Consider the following 19425-nt stretch of genomic DNA (forward strand, 5'->3'; position numbering starts at 1 on the left):
TTTGTTACAGTATGTAGTAGCTGGCTTCTGTAAAGGAATTGTTCACCAGGCTGCAATTTTATTATTACTATTGATGCCTTTTACTTTAAATGAGGTTGACAAGATAAGAGATGCCATTTAGAAGAAAGCTTTACTTACTTTCCTCAGTGAAGACTGAGTTTTGAAAGGGAGCGCTTCTTGGTATGCATAAATTCTCCCATTTCTTTTGAAGTGAAAATTTAAAGTTAATAATTAAAACAAACACACAAACCCACTCTGTTATCACAACCTCTGTGCTTCATTCTCTCTATATTTCTTTCAGTGCCTTTCAGTGCAGTGTATCCTTTGATTTAGCAACCGTAACAGCCTTGTCAGTGATCTGTTACACTGTTCTACAATATTATAGCAGCAATAACAGTAAAAGTTTTGGTTCTAAGTAGATTTTTCATGGCGAGCAGGCAATTCAGACATCTCCATTTGAATCAGAATTTTAATTTGTAAATGCAAATGTCAGTTTAAAAAGTGCACTTCCTTGTGCTTCTCACCACCAAAACTTGAAAACCGTTGTGTACACTGAGAATATGCAAGTGTCTGGAGCCCAGCTCATCCTCACTTTGTCAAAGCCACTTGAACTCCTGATTTGTTCCTTTGTTAGTCAGATGTGGCTGTTCCTGCCCAGCAGTGAGTGTTATGTGCTGGGAAGGGTAGTGCTACTCCACAGAAACAGAGCACATGAGTGGTCTGAGGGTTACAGGATAACTCATCAGAAATGTTACTATTTGATTTGTGCTGTCTTGACCTGGGGTTTCCTTAGGACATAGGAAGATATACATAAGCAATTCTGTCTCTAGCTTAATTGTATTTGGGGCAGGAATTTTGTATCCAAATACAGTATGAGACTAAAAAAAAGGGCTTAAGTGCCTTTATTTGCAACTGTGGCTAGCTGGGGAGTAAAGTTAGGAAGCCAGGCAAATAATCACATCTTCATTTAAAGTATTTCATACTGGCAGAAGTCTTTAACCAGTTCTCCAACTTCTGTCTGCCACTTGGAGCTTTTTATATGAAACAGCAGGAACCTGGCAGCCTGGAGATCTTTGAGAATTGTGAGCAGAAAACTTGAACATCATTTATAGGTTTTCCTGCCAAGACTGTAAAAATCTAGACAAAGTAGATACAGTTGTTTCATCCAGCTTTTCACGTATTTTTGTCCTTCACTAAGCTCTCAAAGCCTCAACCAGTTTTCTTTCTGACTTTTAAATTCTTAGTAGATATATAGAATAGGATTTATCTTACCTACCATTATCCCTAAAAAAGTTACATGGCTCGACTGAACCATTCTCTAGGCTCCCTCTACAGACAGTGAAGAGACAGAGATCTGCAGGAGGCTTTTTATCTCACATGAATTTAGACAACTGTCTTGGGGTGAGATGAATCCCAGCCCTGTTGTCACCCTCTAGCTTTGATTCAGCAAATGTAACAAGTTCCATTTCCATGCTGGGATTTGGAGCCTTGTATAGAATATTCCAACATCTGATTTCCACTTAATTTAATGGAAAATGAATGCATAAGTCTTTTAATTAGCTTTGAAAATCTCTGCCTTAATGTTTGATTAAGTTTGAATGCACATGTGTTTGTATATTTAAAAACTGCAAGCGAGAAATGTAGCTGTATTATTTTCAAATACCTGAGCATCTGATCACTGCAGCTGACCAGTGCTTCAAATGGCCACTGCAGATGAAACTATGCTGCATTGTTGAAAACTGGAACAAGTAAATATAGACTTAATAACTTAATACCTCAACACTATCTTTTTTCTTATCTCTCTCTTAAGTAGAATTTAGATTCTGAAACACATTTAACACAGATAATATTTGTAGGTAGAGTGACATCACCAGCTGACAAAAATGACTGTGATAACCAGTCCTAATAAGTACAGAATGCACACAGGAATTAACTTGGAGTGTAGTTTTGCTATAAAAAAGAAATAATCCTTTAAAAATTTTTACAAGAGTAGGGCTTCTGATATGGGTTAAATAAAAAATGTGAATGAACCTTTAAGGGACATAATTTGCAGGTCACTGTAACTCTTTTATGAAATTATTTCTTAATTACCACAGTGGAGTTTTTTGCCTAAAGAATATGCTTCTTGCCAAAATTTCTGTAGAGTGCCATAATGTTTACTTCTCTGTACTGTCTGGAATTATACAGTGCTTTTACAATTTCTTTGGGTGATACCTGGACACCCAAAACCACAGTCATATTATTAAACAATTAAATAACAATTAAATGCAGCAATATATAATTTAAAGTGCAGATATGGTTGTAAATTTTAAAATTAGTGGTTTCTTTGATACTTCTTTCTTGTTTTCTTTTTTTCTGACTAGTTGCTAAATTAAATTTTTGTGCATTACTTGTCCTTCATAAGAGATGGAACATACAAGACACTTGATCTTTTCCACTTCCTGCACCTTCCCAAGATATAAAAGCTCTTTGGCTAGGGCTGTCCATAATTTTGATATGATCTTACCTGGTTGCAAAGCTTAATAGAAGTCATAATTTTGAGTTAATTAGACTTGCAGACTAGCAAAAGCATAGATGGATCTCAGCTCAGCAAAACATTTAAGCATATCCTTAATTTTAAAAGTCTCTTGATGAGTCTTAGCAAGAGTTTTCTCAAAGTCCTGTAGGGTAAAGTTTTGCTAGAGTTGTGTGTAATGGGCTGGGCTGGAGGGGACCCTAAAGATCATTGCTTCCAGATCGTCTGCACCTTTTACTAGACCACATTGCACAGAGCTCCAGCCAGCCCAGCCTTGGACACTGCCAGGGATGGGGCATCCACAGCTGCTCTGGCCAGCCTCTGCCAGCGCCTCACCACCCTCACAGTGCTAGTTAAAACCTGCTGGCTTTCGCTTTAGAGCCATTTTCCCTTGTCCTATCACTACGTGCCCTTGCCAATAATCCCTTTCAGGCTTTCTTTCTGTATGTAGAGATATGTATCTCCTCATCTATATGTCTTTTCAATCCATATAATCTTTCCTTATGATGAAATCAACTATTTGTAGCTGCATTACCTAGCCCTTTCACTATTTGATACTTCTGCTCCAGAATGTAACTGGGAGGATGGATTGTCTTACCTGTGTTTCCCTTTCCTACCTAGATCACCAGATTCACACAAGAATAAGGAAAAATACATAGCAGAGTAAGTCTTTTAACTCAGCTGAAGAGGCATTTATGACCTCTCAAAGAACAGTCTGCTGGATCATAGTTTAGACTGCAGTTTTTCAGAATCAGGGGCCTCTGAAGGTCCCAGCTTCGTACTTGCCTCCAACACGCGTGGTGCTTCTGTGAGACTGCAGTAATCAAAGGGGTGGGGAGAGTCCAGTGTGGAATGCAGGTCTCAAGGACTCTCCACCATGTTCCAATGTAGTATTTAGAAGCTGTCAGTAATAATTTTTTTTTCACTGTAATAAATGATAAAGGGATTTGTGTTCACTAAATTTTAGAGCCTTGGGAGTTGGTGCAGTTGGATAGATAGACCTAGAGAGACTCATTTAGTAATCTTGCTGGGAATATGAGGTTTTTTTCTGTGCCCTAGTGACACATAATATTTGATGCTCTATATTCACTCATGGCAATACTAGTTATTGCCTCTTCATTGGGATAGATGGCATAGCAGCTTCCATTTGCTCATAGAGATGGAAGTAAACAAGGTAAAAAAGAAACCAGGTCAAAATGTCAGAATAAAATAAGAACATTTGTATGGCTGACAGTAGTACATTAGATAATAGACACACTTAATATTCCATCTCTATAAACTATTCTCAAAGGCAGAGGCTGTGGGGTATTCTCTGGCAGAATAGAGAAATGTAACTGTGGTTCATTTTTGATAAACACAAAACTCAGGTCTGCGATTTGTCTGGAGTGATCATGGATTGAGAATACTACTAAGAAAATCTATTACTGTTTCCAGCCAGCCAGAGATATTTTCATGCCTATTGAAAAAAGGGCTCAAATTTAAAACAATTTTGAATATGGATTTAGTATGCACGGTACATATTCCAAGTACTAACAGATAATCTGCTGTGGGTGGAAGTATATAGCTCTGTAAAAACTGCACAATTTGGTTGTTAATGCCCAGTCTTTTTGTTCTCACAGACAGAATATAGGTCTTCTCCCTAGAGACCAAGTGCAATCTATCCCATATATTTTAAAAGGACAAAAGAGCATCTTCTGCTGGTCAATGCTGATATTGCTGTGAAATCTCAAGGATGCTGCCACATTGGCAGTAAGGAATTGGCAGTGGAGTGTGTCTTGAGCCCAGCTTCACTGCTCTTTTCCCCCCTTTCTTTCTCCTATCCATTCTTGTGCACAAGTTTCAGGAATGGAAATAATGAATTCAAATTAAAGAAGCCAGTGAAATGACACATTTCACAAGTTAACTCCTTCTGCTCTGTAGTGCTTACAGACAAGTATTAAACTGCAGTCTCCTGTCTGCTGCAGGGGAATAGTCAAACATGAGAGAGTGGATATTTAAGAATTCATTTCTCTTTTGTCCACAAGCTTCAGTAAAATTTAAAGACTGACAAATAATAGGTTTTAGACCAGGCATTCTTCTCTGATTCTGTTATTAGACTGAATCAGGTATGTCTCTGTATTATCCTTTCCTGCCAACTTAAGTTAAAAATCTCTGTAATTTTAAGCACTACAATTTTAAAAGGATATCCAAATTGTTATACATGTGGCACCTGTGTAGATGGAAAAATCAGGTGGCTGAGATGTAGTGGAATTACTGCTCTTTTATAGCTGTGTGTAGACTGGTCTTGCTATTTGCCAGGGTAGTGAGTATTTCCCACAAATACTCTAACAAAAGGTATCTAATTTGGGCATATTTTAGTGGAAAGGGTCGACCATTCTTCTGAACACAAGAAAAATATTAGTTGTCCTTATTTCAGTGTCAGCATTTTTCAGTTAATCTAAACCCCTGGTAAAATTTCCCAGTGAGGACTTGCTATTTGTGACATAGAATTGACATTATCTCAAAGCACTGTATCTGCAAAGCTGAGTTGTACGGCAGTGTCATTACAGCACAGTGTTTTTGCTAAAATGATGCTGATTCTCACCTGCCTGGGTTCAGAGTACAAGAAAATGGCATGGATCAATTTGTGTATTTTGCCAAGCCTCTCTCTTTTTCTATTATTTTTTCCCTCTCATTTGTTTCTGAAATCAAATAATTCATGTTTGATTTTCTGTTGCCTGATAGTGTACTGATTTATAGGCAATAAAAATAGGATCCTTGATATATTAGGCATTTCTAGGGAATGTGTAAGAGTAACTCCCTATTATGGGCCTTTCCCTGGAATTCCTTTGGATTTTTAAACCTACTCCAGATTTGCATGAGAAGCAGAGATGTTGCCTCCATTTTGCACCCCAGACAGTCTCTCTGAGGAGGTATTGCTTGGGGATCTGTTGCATGACTGTATTTTGCCTTTTCAATAAAACAGAAACTTGGTGTTTTTCCTTTACTGTACAATTGAAGAGAAGTTCCTAAGTGGAATGTAAACAATAGTTCAATTAATTATTAAGTGAGCTGAAGAGGCTGATATGTTTTGGGCATTGAGCAGAGTTTTGGCAAGAAGTTGCAAGTGTATAATGGAACAGAAAACTACTTATGACCAAAGCCAAGTCTTAAAATCTTTTAGCCAGTTTTACTACACATTGTTTGAGAGATGGACTCCAGCCACAGTAGTAAGTGAAATAAAAGAAAGCAACGCCATTAAAACTGTGAATATGTGTGAAATAACAAATGGAAGGAATAGAGTGGGGCATTCCTGGCAGGGAAAGGAAGATGGAGATTCTGTAAAATACCACTAGGTGCAAGATTAAAGGTATATTTAATTCTGTGTAAAATATGCTCTATGTTTGAAATAAAATAAATGAGATAGAATAACAAATGGAAAAGCAATGGAAGAGGTTGTTAAAAACTAGCCCTGAGTAACCAGATTGGTCCTCTTTCTCAAGTTCTCTTACTAACTATAGGGTACCAATATTCTTAGCAAGGATACCGAAAAAATGGGGAAGGTGTGCATGTTCTTGTATAACAGACATCCATATACGGGTTTCCCACCTACATACATATGAGCATTCCACTCTTTCCCTCTGTTCATACTGTTTCCAGGAAAACCAACCTAGGAATCAGTATCTGTGGTCCATACTGAATGTATACAAATAGCAGAAAGCCCTATGCCAGATTTTAAAACCATTGTGCTTTGCAGGGCCAGACCTACAGATGAGTACTCACATTTCCAAATCTACACAATTAAGATATATAGATCCCTATTAATCTGTTACTCATTTGCAATTTGTATCAGAATCTTAAATATATTAGGTAGAGACAATATTGGTCTAATTTAAAACTAATGGGGAAAATCATTGGTTTCTTGTATTTGGACATTTTATTTATCATGATTTTTCCGTTTGCTTTGAGTATAAACGTCAATGTCAGATTTTTTTTTAACCTGTGAGTTTTGTAATCTGTAATGGCTGTGGAGTCTTTCCAGGTGTATTTAATGGCATAATCTTATCTTGAACTGCATTTTGAAAGCTCGAGTGTAGTTTAATTTGCTGGCAACAGGAGGAGGGAAGGAATGCTGTTCTTTCCTTAGGGAGACAGCAGTTCCTTGTGCAACATTAACTTAAAAGAATATGAGACACATATATGTTGCCAACAGGAATGTAGATGTATAGAGTTCTGAAAATAGTAAGTGTCAATAGGGAAGGGTTGCAGATGCCAGAAGAAAAATGTAAGCTCCCAAGTGCACACTCTCTTTTTATTTTTGCCTTGTCCAATGCCAAGACTGACATTAAAAATTCAGGTTTTCCCTAAAAAGTGATTATTAAAAAAAGTCTGACTTCAGAACAGATGTGTTTCCTGTGTGTGTTCAGAATTGTATTTATTTGTTTCTGTAACTCTGTTTGAATATGATATTTTCACCTGTTAGACACGTGCAGCCAAAAGCAGTGTGAGGGAGAAACCAAATCCAGGTTCTCACTGGGCATGAGCTGTGGAGCTGCTGCAGAGGGGCAGCTCTGCCCGAGGCTGGTGGGCAGCAGGATCTCTGTACCCACTCCCCTTGGGAACACAGCACTTGTGCTCTGCAGCTCTTTCCCCTCTGCAAAACACTAGCCTAGGAATCTGTAACAGGGCGTTAATCCACTTAACCTGCACTGGCAGCAAACTGAACCAATTACTGCTTCTTCTATCTGTGTTAGCCACCAAGGACAAGTGTTCACTCTTCTCTATAGCAATCTTTTCATATAGCTGAGGACTGTTATCCTGTTCCCTGTGAGTTTCTTCTGTTTTATACAAAATACAGCTAGATTCTACTACCTTCTACCTTTCTTCCTTTGAGTCTTTTGGGGTTGGTTGCATGTGTCTTTAAACTCATTGATTGCTGTGGTTCTCAGCTAATTCCTTTAAGAGTGGGTGGCCCAGACTTGGCCGTAGTACTTCAGAAGTGGACAAGCTATTCCAGTTAAAGTCTTTCTAGAGATGTGTTTGCTGGAGTGGAAGGGTATTGTATCTAAGACATTTCCTTTATTCCCAAGAGCAATTGATTGCCAACATATTTGCTTTGTGATCTGGACCATTTTCTACAGTACTGTTTAGTTAGTTTTCCTCATTTTGGTTTTGTACTTTTGTCACTTGGCTTTATTGAATTTCATCTTCATTTCAGATAATTTCTCCAATCTATCAAAATAATTTTGAATTCCACTTCTGTCCTGCAAGATATCTGCATCCTTTAAAGTGTGATTTCATGTACTGACTTTTTACGTCAGCCCATTCTGCCTTCCAAGTTATTAAAAATAAAGGAATTTGAAGAAAATGCCATAGTCTCAGTTGGCCTCATATTCCAGTTGCATGATCTATCACAGGCAAGTGGAAAAGCCTCATTTAGCTTGCAGACTCTTAATCATGTAAGTGTGTAAGGTGTAAAGAAGAACCCAGCTTGACTCTCAGATCACACAGTGAAATACGGGACTTTTGGATGGAGGGGGAAAAAGAACATCATTGTACTTAAAATCTGATTACCCTTGCCAAAGAAAATCAGAGTCGGGAAAAAATATTGAAACAGTAGGATTCCATTTACTTGGAGACCCTATTCAGACTTGTGCCATGCTTCAAATTACAAATAATACCAGGGGTGGAGGGGATCAGAGGGAACAATGACAGTTGTGGAAAAAGTCGTTTTGCTGCTTGGGTACCTGGCCACAGCAGCATGGCATCTTCACTTTGACCCAACTTCCTGACTGTGTCTGCCCTCTTCTCTCCTGTGACCTCTTCCTTAAGTTTATTTTAATCCAAAATATTTTTAGAGAATTAATACTTTTTTGGTTATGTTTAGGCCATTATTTCAGTGTTTGAGCATGTGAGTGCACTACGTGAAAGGGAGGTTGCCATGGTAATTTCTCATTATTGTTGAATAGAAAAATAATTACTCTGGCGAAATCCCCCATAACCTGTCAAAGCATAAGTTAAAGATGCCTGAGGGCAGCCTTGCCTCTACCATCCCCTTTTTGCAAAAAAAAAAAAAAAGAAAAAAAAAAAAGAAAAAGAAAAAAAAAGAAAAAAGGGTTTTTTTAATAACTGCATCCTATTTTGGTTTGGCTGGGGACACCTCATTGGGTTTTGTTCACATTTTGTCTTTGAGAGTAGGTGGGCCCACCTGTGACAAAAGTGGGGCAGAAAATTAATCAGCAGAGCATTTCAAAGCTTGACAGGATTTATATACTCTTTTTTAAGGTTGGATTTTCTGTCTGGGGGTACGGCATTGCATTTTATATTCTTCTTTCTTCCTCACCTAAAATATGCAAAAGCTTAATATAAAGACTTTGGACTGTGTTCAAACTATGAGAAAGTCTGGATATTTCATCTAACCAGGGAGGGAATCCACATTCTTCTTGCTTTCAAGACTTCTTGGGAGCCCGCATGAGAGCAGATCTGTGTGGTTTTGAGGTGAGGCCCTGCACTTTCCCTGCTCTTCTCTATCTTTCCCACATGCAGTTAAGTCCTGGCTATGCCATGCTGTCCTTTTTGTTCCCATGTCATTGGATGCTACAAGAGTAGCTCCAGTGATACCCAACTACTGCATTAACAAGAGCTGCAAATGTGGTGTGTGGCGCTGCTGAAATCCTTCCCTCCACTCTTCCTTCCCTATGACAAGTATGTCCAAAAGGTTCAATGGTACTGCAGCCTCTCTTTAGCCAAATGGCAAAGTGAGAGCTCACAGCTACTTGTTAGACAATACACCCTTGTATGGGCTTGTAATGCAGCCCCAGGCTGTGCTGAGTCCAGGGCCCTGTGCAGGGGTGTGTTGGACACCTGTGAGTGTTTCATGCTGACCACTGTGTGTTTCATGCTCACTGTTGTGGCTGCTTGGCTACTCAACACAGCAGCTTTTGCACGTGGGAACACTCATCAGGTTTACACCAGGAAAGAACAACAGTTCTCTGTGACAGCAGATTTCTGAGATGTGGGGACAGCTTTGATACCTCTTTGTGTGACTGAATGGCAGGGCTGTATGATCCTGTCACTGCCAGGTTGGATGAGCCTTGGCAGGGAAAGTGTATTACAGGCTCTGACTCAGACAAGAAGTCTCTCTAGGGTCTCTGGAAGGAACCAGATTGTTAAAACCTGTCCTTACCATTTCTCCATTGGATGCTTGACAAAAAATCAAAGTGAAATTGAGAGGAATATATACCTTGCTTAACATTTTGGAGTGAAATCCAAAAGTAACATCATCAGGAAATACAGCAGAAGAACTAAAATCCCCAGATTGCTCTGCATGTGTACATAATGAATATGATAGGTGCATATTTTCTTCTAAATTGGCATTTCATCTCAGGATCTTTTCCTGTGAAGCAAACATTTGTTTGCTTCATATCTGGCTTAAATCTAAATTGCTTAGGCATTAGGAGGTGCTCAGACCTCGCTGCTCAGTGAACCTGGCCTTGCGCACTGGAAAGGAAGGTGCTGTGAGTGGGATCGAGTGGCTCTGAGGAGTGCAGCACTGACCTTGTGTGCTACAAGTCTTGGGGCCTCAAAGGAGCAGAAGAGATTGAACCAAAAATTTCAAATCCAGCTATTAAATATATCCATAGCTTTCAAATGAAACAGTTGATGGGTTTTGTGTTGCCCAACTTGTGTAAAACCCTTGCAAGCTGGACAACTTGCTCAGGTGCTAGACATTAAGTTTGGGTGCCTGTTGTTGATCATCCCAGTCTGAAAATGCCTGGTTCAATTGATAAAGTCAAGAAACTTCCTGTAATGCTGTGTTGGTATGTGTTTTACATTGTTCACTATTTTAATAATTGCCCTGTCCCAGCTATGTGTATTACTGTGAGTCTAAGTATGCACAAGTCATCTTAACTTCTTTTTTTCACTTTTTGTATCACACTTAAAAGTAAAGATTTCTCACAACAATTACATTTAAGTAACTAGCTGGTATTTAATCAACCTGAAGTACTGTATTTATATTAAATGCATTGGAGTAGAATGGCCATTATATTTAGTTTCTAAATAACTTTCTTGTCATCTTGTGCTGATGATGAGGTTATGTAACATTATAGAATTAAGTATGAAGGGATTTTTCATTACCAGGACCAAGCACTTGAGACACACTGCCCAGAAAAGGAGGGAAAACTCATAATTGCCTTATTTGCAAATGATGTATAAAACTATATCTAACATTTGGAGAAAAAATGTTATGGAAAAGAAAGTTTTTATATATTTAGTATGCTGGATAAAATTAAAATTTATTATACAGTAAATTAAACACTTCAGTATTTTTCCTAAATTAGAACTTCATCTAGGAAAAATTAGTTTGAAATATCATATAGACATCTGTACCCCAAAACCATAGGTGAAGAAGCCAAAGTAGGTGTGATCCTGCTGAATTTCTTTTACAACAGATGAACATATTTTCATTTTACCTCCTGTTAAGTGAATGATCTGTTGCTTCCTAGGATAGTGACAACCTCTGGTGGGATGCCTTTGCAACTGAATTTTTTGAAGATGATGCAACCTTAACACTTTCATTTTGTTTGGAAGATGGACCAAAGCGATACAGTAAGAAATGTATATTTTTTGTTCTAATGTTAAGTATGAGTTTTGAAAAACAGTTTATCTGTACAAGACAGATGCAACCCTGGCAATGACAAAGTCACTTGTGTATAGTCAATGACTATTAAGTTACATTAAAGAATTCCATGAATTGGGAATCCATTTTTTATGGAAATCCTCTGAGTTTTATTACATGAAAATAAATTATTTCCTAGTGGAAATAATATTTGGATTTTTTTTTATTAATGTGTTTTGTGGCTGTTCTTGCACTCTGTGGTAATTTGTCTTCTGCAAAAATTCAAGTGTTGAGTCTTGTGGGCAAAATTGTTCACAGAAAGGGAACTTTATAGCAAATTTCAGTATTATTGCTGGAAGGGCCTCCAAAATTAGAGGGATCAGAAAAACAACAAATTAAAGTCTATATCTTTGCTGATGTAGATAAGTGTTATTCCATCAACAGTGTGGATCTGTGCTGCTTGCCCACATTATGGACCAGCCTTGGATGCTGTCTGAGCAGCAGTGGAAGTGTAGAATACTCTCAATTGAACACTAAGTGAAAGCTTGAATAAAAGTGAAGCAGTGAATAACTCTGATGGCATTGGAATCCATTGCCTGCACACACTGAGCAGCAAAAAGGGATAAAATTCATTGAACAAATTGTTTGAAGTGAATAATTCACTCAACTTTAGCACCAAGCAACAGAGAGAAGTAAACATTGAAAAACTGCATTACCAATTGTTTGACTCCATTCAGAGTGACCCCTCCTTCATGGTGACAGATTGTGCTCTCTACTTAATGTTCTGAATCTTTTGAGGTTCTTCTTTTTCATGAGAGTGATTGTCAGCCTATCAGTCACATACTTCTAATTCCTATTATCAGTTATCTCAGGTATTTATTTGACAAGTGTTACCTTCTTCTGAAGAAAAAAATAACAACCACTTTGAATGCACGTTTCTGGGATTAGTGTTGACAGAATTACAGTTTCTTGCCTTTCAAAGCAAGTAATAACTCTCTAAAGGTCCTCAAATTACAGCCTATAGCAACGTTGGGAACAGCTGATCTGTCCTGATTAGGTTGAGTCAACTTGTCAGATATCAGATTTGCTAGTTGTGTTATCAGTCCAGAAGGCACAGATACATCAGCAAAAAAGCAATTAATGTCCAGTTAGATCAGAGGGAGTTGTGATTCTGGAAAACGGTGCTGCATATGAAAGAATTTGTCAACGTGTAAAATACTCCTGTTGTCACAAATGCTTGATAATGGTTGTATTGTCTGTAACTGGGACACTTTGGCATGAGGTAATACTGGGATTCGTAGCATTGTTGCTGATAAGAATGATTGAAAGATCAATTTACTGTAGTCATGGTTTTAAAAGTGACTAGTACACAGAATTTTTCCTCTGGTTTTAATTTCTGGCCTCTGAACAAACTGATTGGTTTATTCTCAACATCTGGAATTGAAGCTCTGCACTTAAGTCTCTTTGCTGGTAATTAATATTTCCTTTCCTTTGTTAGTTAATTTTTACTAACTAGTGAATAGTTAATAGTAAATCAATAGTTACTGACTACAGTATTAGTGATGCTTTTTGACAGGAGTAGTATTCCAACTCAGGGAAACTCTGAAGAGCATGCTCGTGGCTGTTCCAGTTTGAGACTTCCATTGCCTTCTGAGAAGTCTTTGGGAGCAGTCTAGAGGCCTCTGTGCAGTCCAAGTCCCTGCCAGGGGACACCTTTGGCATTGCTTGTGGTGGCTGCAGGGTGGAGGTTGCATGCTCAGAGTAGCTTTCTCTTTCTAGCTGGGAACTTTGTGTCCAAGACCACATCCAGGAGTTGAGAACAGAGAAGTCTGCTCCCCTTACAGCTCTCTGTTTTACTTGCCCAAGCCATGCCCATGCTCTGCTGTTCTCTTGTGGGTGCTCTTGGCACCATAAGAGAACCACGATGGCACCCAGAACTTCTATTCCCAGCTGCTGGAATTGCTGACCAGGGGCTGTGGCTCCTGTTAGGTGAGTACAGCTCGTGGTCGCAGCACCAAACATGAGGGTCTGAAAGGGGTGAAACAAAATTATCCTCTTCTTCATCTGTGCTGTCTCCAGCAGGACGCCTGCCTCCTTGCCTAGAGAGTGTGCTCTTTAGGGTGGAGAGGGCATTAAAAACATTGGAACTGGCAGAGAGGAAAGAGAAAAGACAAATTGTTTGTTCTCATTCTTGTAGGCACAGACAGTAATGGAGGGAACCAAGATAAGGCCCAGGAAAGGAGAAAAAGGCATCCTTTGAGAAGTTGTTTATAAAGTTGAAAGTGATGAAAGATGCCAACCTCTTGTCTTTGCTCTAGGATTCAGGTCAAAATTGCCTGTCTTTGTCTTGCTTCAGCCTGTGAGAGCTCTGCTTACATCTCTGACATTGGTTGTGGCCACCACAAATGGCCACCACAAATTTTTTTTCCTTTGGGCAATGTTTTCCCTCTTCTGAGAACTAAAATATTCTTTTTTTGGAGCAAACAAATTCAAAGAAACCCATTGCATGTGTGCATGTGTGGAAAGGACAAAAACTTTTTTGCTGTCCAGGGCCTCATTTTTCTCTGGGTTATGGCTATTCCCAGTCCATTTCCCTCCTCCTTCTCAGGGGCTATTTAGCACTTGTGTTAAGCCATCAGAGACATGAAGAAGCACTGTTTGCCCCAGGTTCCTTCTTCAAAGCCCCTCGAGAATGTTGTGGGAGACTGCTGGGAACTAATCTTGAGTGCAGTTCCCAAATTACTTTGGGGCTTTTTTCTCTTGGTTGCTGTAGAGTTTTCCTTTCTGTGAGTTTGGTATCATAGCCTGTTTCCCAGCTGGCTCTCTCTGCCCTCTGCTCTTACCTGAACATCCAATTCCACAGCCAATGCAAATGTTCAGAGCAGGCCTGTAAATCAGTGTTTGCGTAAATGGTAGAAGATTTTTTTTTTAAAATTACTTTTATTTGCCTCCCTCTTTGGTTTAACTTTAATATATAGTTTTGTCCAAGAAATTATAAGGGTTGTGAACTCACCTTTTTTTTTTTTGTTGTTGTCTCAGAAAACAAAGTTGATTATTTACTTTCGTGGCCCAAAACTGAAGCTTTCTGAAGAAAACAAAATATTTTTAGGTGTTTAATTCATGTTACCATGTTTTACAGCACTCCTCTCTATAGTGAGAAAAGCAGTTTTCTTCCCTTTGCTGTTCTCAATATTTCTCTTCAACTGTCAGCTCTGAGATTCTTTCATTTGTAGGGAAAAAATAGATATGGTTAAAATGGGGATTTTAAGTCACTGGGTTATGTTTACTTTGATTCACGTCTGGCAACACTATGTATTGATACTTGAGCCAGCTCTAAATGTCCCTGTATCTGCATGGCACAGCATGTAAAGGTACTTACTTATGCCCTGGGAAGAGCAGAGGTTTGTTAGTTCAGTGATCCACCTGTGTTAATTAATTTGATTGCCAGGTTTGTTAGACCTAGACCTAGTTATCTGTGCAGAACAATATTCTGCCTTGGATAGATGTGACTTGAAATCCCAGCTTAACTTTTTCATGCAAAGATTCTGTGTCAGACCAGAAATAGCTGCTGTGCCCATCTTTGCAGCTCCTTTTGTCTTTCTTCAGTATTTGATTTCTGTACATGCAAGAACTTTACCTTCTGCAATCCTTTCTCCCTGGCACAGTGTTCCAGAAAGAAGATACTATCTTCTTTCAAAGAGACACTGAAAATATGTTTCTCTCCTACTTGCTTATACCCCTCAGCTATTCTTTTGGTCTGCTATTATCTATGAACCCTACTTATGTTACTGAATTCTATGTTGAGATTTTAATTAAAATGCTGCAGAAAATAAAGATATATTTTAAGTTAACAAAGGTGTAAATTATGCATTTCTCTTGTCTGGCTTTTCAGGGTAGCATGGCTATCCTGAGATGGAGAGAAACCTCACACATTCCAATGCTTAAAAACAAGGAAAGATTCCCAAAAGTAGAGATGCTACCTGTCTTACACTGCACTGAATTATAGTCAACAGAAACTAGGACGTAAACACATGAAGTTCATTCTACAGTGAGAGCAAAAAGAAATTTGCTCTAATATATTATGCCCTGATTTGATTGTTCAAGAAATAAATAGGATTTAAACAAAATCGAAGAAAGAAAATATGCCTAATGAAGCAGAATTTTTGTTTCCTTGTAGTGGATAAAGCATTCATTTCCTGTTAAGAGGCTTCTATCCCTGTAAAAGAGTAAATACTAGACTCTGATCCATTGTTGCCCAGGTTCTTTGTTTCTCAGAGACAAAATATTTCCCGAACAGATAAGAGAAACAAGTTTGATTGACAGCTCTTAGCAGAGTCTCATCAGCTGCTGTGCTGACAGCCTGGTGATGCGCACTGTGCTGATGTGGTGGGGACTGACAGGTGATTGACAGCCCAAGACTGGGGAGACAGGAAAGATGAAGCATGCTCAGTAAGAATAATGTGCAGTGTTTATGCAGCACTGCAGAGAATAGGAGCTAGAAAGTTAACTCTTTCAGGGAAAGTGCTTTTCTAACACATGATGAATGCAGTTGCCACTGTACAGAAAATTAGAGCTTCTCTACGTTTCTCTTCTGTTCACTAAATGATTTCTGTCCATGGAGGAACTATAATACTGTGAGGAAGCAAAAGCATGAGCGATTACATTTGTAGCTGTAAAAAAAATTCATGTGTGGTAGATATGATGGAGTCCTCAGAATGGATTTATTTAAGCTTATAGATGTAGAATATATTGAGAATTTCAGGCACTTTTTATAGGCTTTCATCACCCAATTTTATATGGCATTGCATAATGTTACACAGTAGAAATTTCAAAAGGAACAATTTGATCTCTTTGCTCTCCCTATCCTTAGGAAAATATAGTGATTTCAGTTTTATTGTTGCTCTGAATCTGTAGCTGATAATTGAATATGTATTTTCTGTTATAATTTCTACTGCAGTTTGTGTTTGAAATGTACAAGGTAGCTATACCAGGCTTTACATTTTATGCCTTTTTTTTTTTTTCATTCTCTCTACTTGGCTCATGAACCCAGTTTGATTTTTTCTTTTCATTTCAAGAAAGAAAGAAAGAGGAAAGGAAAGGAAAGGAAAGGAAAGGAAAAAGGAAAGGAAAAAGGAAAGGAAAAAGGAAAGGAAAAAGGAAAAGAAAAAGGAAAGGAAAAAGGAAAGGAAAAAGGAAAGGAAGGTGGGTTGGTTTACTGGGCAATAGTTTCAGAGTGAACTTTGGACCAAGCTCCAAAATCATCAACTTCGAAGTGCTTATCTAAGTTTTTCTGTGTGCCTTTAGAATATATTGTATAAGTGTATTTCAGATTTTACTACAAATTATTCAGATTTTACTACAAATTAATACACAGCAAGGAAGCTGCAACAGATTCATTGTGAATTGGTTCCTGTTTTTATAACCAGTGCAATGCAGGTAACTTTAAAGCCCTTTATTGAAAAAAACTTGCAGGGGTTAATGGTGAGAAGCTACATCTAGTGGGTATTTCTTATAAGCATATTTTTGGAACAAACAGGGAAAGTTCATTACATATTACCCACGTGCATAACTATTTTCAAAAAGATGGTTTGAGGGGCCAGCATGCTACATTATCACCCCAGGTTTCTCTAAAACTCTCATCTAGTTTCTCTCCTATAAGTCTTAGAGAGAAAATTAAATTTGCCCTGAGAAAGAGATTGTTTTATTTCCAGGAACATCTTTATTTTTCCCTTTATTTTTTTTCACAAGAAATCACAGTCATTAAATATCATTTGAGCACTTGGGTACAACACAGTAAATTGGCCTAGCTTTGTGAGACAGCTTATTCTGGGTGACTCCCTGATATTCACCCTTATATATCAATATTCTAGTTCTGGGTTTTTTCAAAGTTTCTTTGCAATAGTTTTGAATTTAATTTCAGAACATAGGTAAAAATTTCATTAAAATCAGATGTAAAAGGTCCACAATTGCCTGAATCACATTAGCCCCTCCATCCTCCAGCTAATGATTTCTAATAAACAATTACTTTCTAAAATTGATGTTTTAAAGAGTTCTCAATCAATTTTACATATGCTCTGTGAAAATTGTATAGTAATAAACTTTAGTAACAATATAAGTAATGCATTAGAAAGTTGAATGCTTTACAGGTGTCTAAGTGTATTACAGCCATGCACTTATCTTTATCACCCAAACTTTTGTAAGCTCATCAAAGAATAAAATGAGATTTGTTTGACAAGAGCTATTTTGCATAAACCCATGTTGACTGGCATTAATTACATCTCTTTCACTTCAATCTTTGTCAGTTAAATCCTGTATAATTTTTTTCACTATTTTGTCTGGATTGATATCAAGCAAGTGTATTATATTATGCTGTTCCCTGACTCTATAGTGTCCCTTAAATATCAACTCAGCAGTAGCGGATTTTTAAAATTCCCTCAGTAGTTCTTTTATTTCTTTAATTAATATTTTATAATACCAGATAGAAATGGGAAAAAAACCCCTTAGAACTGCTAATTTCAAAACCTTTACTTCTCATAGATACCGTTTAAGATCCATCTTAGTTGCCAATGGACTAGAAAGCACTTTTCACTCAAGAGCAACATTCTTTCCAAAAGTAGAACAAAAAAGCTTCTTATATGTTTGAAAGCTTTTCTGTTCCTAAAATAAAGTTTTGATAAATTTCAAGATCTTATTTTCGCTAGTTTCTATGGGTATGAATTTTTCACTGCCAACTTCAGAATCTCATTCTAATATTTTATATTTCATAATATGTTTTTACAGAACATTTACCCCTTTTTTATCTTTGTTTTTATTTTTTACAGTCATCATAATTATCAGGATTTTGTCCCTTCTAATTATTGCCTTTGCTTTCCTACTTACTTTTTTTGCCAAAATTGTTTTCTTTTTCACCTTATAGCTTCATCTTTTAGATATCTTAGGAAGTCTCTTTAACAGATTCTTAATTTTCATGCAGAGTTCTGTTCTGTATTTTCTCCCCATCAATGGAGCTGTGGTGAATCCAGTATTCTGAAGCACCAGCTGTATCTCTCCTACTGACTGGGATTGCCTTTTCTTTCTCTGTACTGAATGCATGTTTTGGAGGCCATTTGTACAGAAACATGTGATCTGATTGGAGAGTGTATAGGGCAAAGCAAAAGTCTTGAAATAAACTCACTAAGAGAAATTGAAGAATTTGTGTCGATCAGTCTGCAGAAGACATGGAGAAAAGGAAGAGGAAATTGGGACATAATAACAGGACATATCAAGAAAAGCATGTGGTCTGTTTCCATAGCCATGATGAGTAGAAGAGATGCAGGTCTTAAATTGTATTTTAAAAAAATTTAAAAAAGAATAAAAAAAAGAAAGAGGGGCTCACTCTTACCAGTGATAAAAATGAGGTGCTTGGAGAGATTCCCCGGGGGGGCTGTGGAGCCTCCTGTACTCAGGGGGCTGTCTGACCTCCACCTCTGTTTCCCTGAAGTCACCAATCCCAGAGCTGGTGCCAGTTTCAGTCCCCTGGTCAGTTCAGCCTCAGCCATCATGACAAGTTCTGGAACAACTTACTCACCATGGATGCTAAACTTTTTGTGATTAAAAACACCTTGCTATTTCTAATTTTGAGCAGGAGAAATAATGTTTTTCTAATACTGCTGGCTAAGCAATACTTTGCACATGCATCTTCCACCAATTTCCTTCGAAAGAGCATTTTTCTTTTTCTCCATATTCTTGACAGGTGTTAAAGGAATAGTTCCTGCTAGTTCCTGATTTGCAATTAGCAGGTATGAATTAGACTTTTGCCTCTGCCAGCTGCAGTCTTGTTAGCTAGCTTAGTGTTCCTGCACCTCTGAGTTATCAATACCTCCAAAATACAGAAGAAGGCTTCACTGCAAAGTGCCAACCACGTGCAACGTCTGTGGGTGCTGCCTGTGTGCACACACACAACATCAGTTAGGTGGAAAAGTTTATCATGAAAACTGTTTCATCAGCCTCTTTCTCAACTATCCTAACAAATCATGTAAGATTTCAGATATCTTGCAAAGGGAGAGCTCAGATTTCTTCTGCTTGTTACTAAGCCTGTTGTACAAATCAGCATGGGAGACCCTATGTCTGTGAAGTGGTACATGGAAAAGGGCTGCTCATGTAAAAGGGGCTAACTCTAAATGTGCATACTGTGCAATTATATGGAGCCTCTAATTGCAGTTTCTGAAACTCCAGTCAATCAGATTAGTTCTGCTGTTGTATAAACAATTTAAGTGATAAGCCCTCTTTGGGAGAAATCTTAATATCACAGGACATGACACATTAGGGGTGT

The 19425-nt window shown here is 38.0% G+C and overlaps 1 protein-coding gene across 8 annotated transcripts in view; it reads left to right on the forward strand.

Annotated features, from left to right (window-relative positions):
• Positions 1-19425, forward strand: part of LDB2 (LIM domain binding 2) — a 212099-nt gene that overhangs the window by 60478 nt on the left and 132196 nt on the right. For all 8 annotated transcript variants that reach the window (XM_054295547.1, XM_054295550.1, XM_054295548.1 and 5 more), the window contains exon 2: positions 11002-11104. In XM_054295547.1, the coding sequence (XP_054151522.1) occupies positions 11002-11104 (103 nt within the window). The remainder of the gene's footprint in view (positions 1-11001; positions 11105-19425) is intronic.

This window comes from Melozone crissalis, unplaced genomic scaffold (assembly GCF_028551555.1).
Source record: "Melozone crissalis strain CALT ecotype California unplaced genomic scaffold, PUWL_Pcris_2 ptg000006l_1, whole genome shotgun sequence".
Lineage (NCBI taxonomy): Eukaryota > Metazoa > Chordata > Aves > Passeriformes > Passerellidae > Melozone > Melozone crissalis.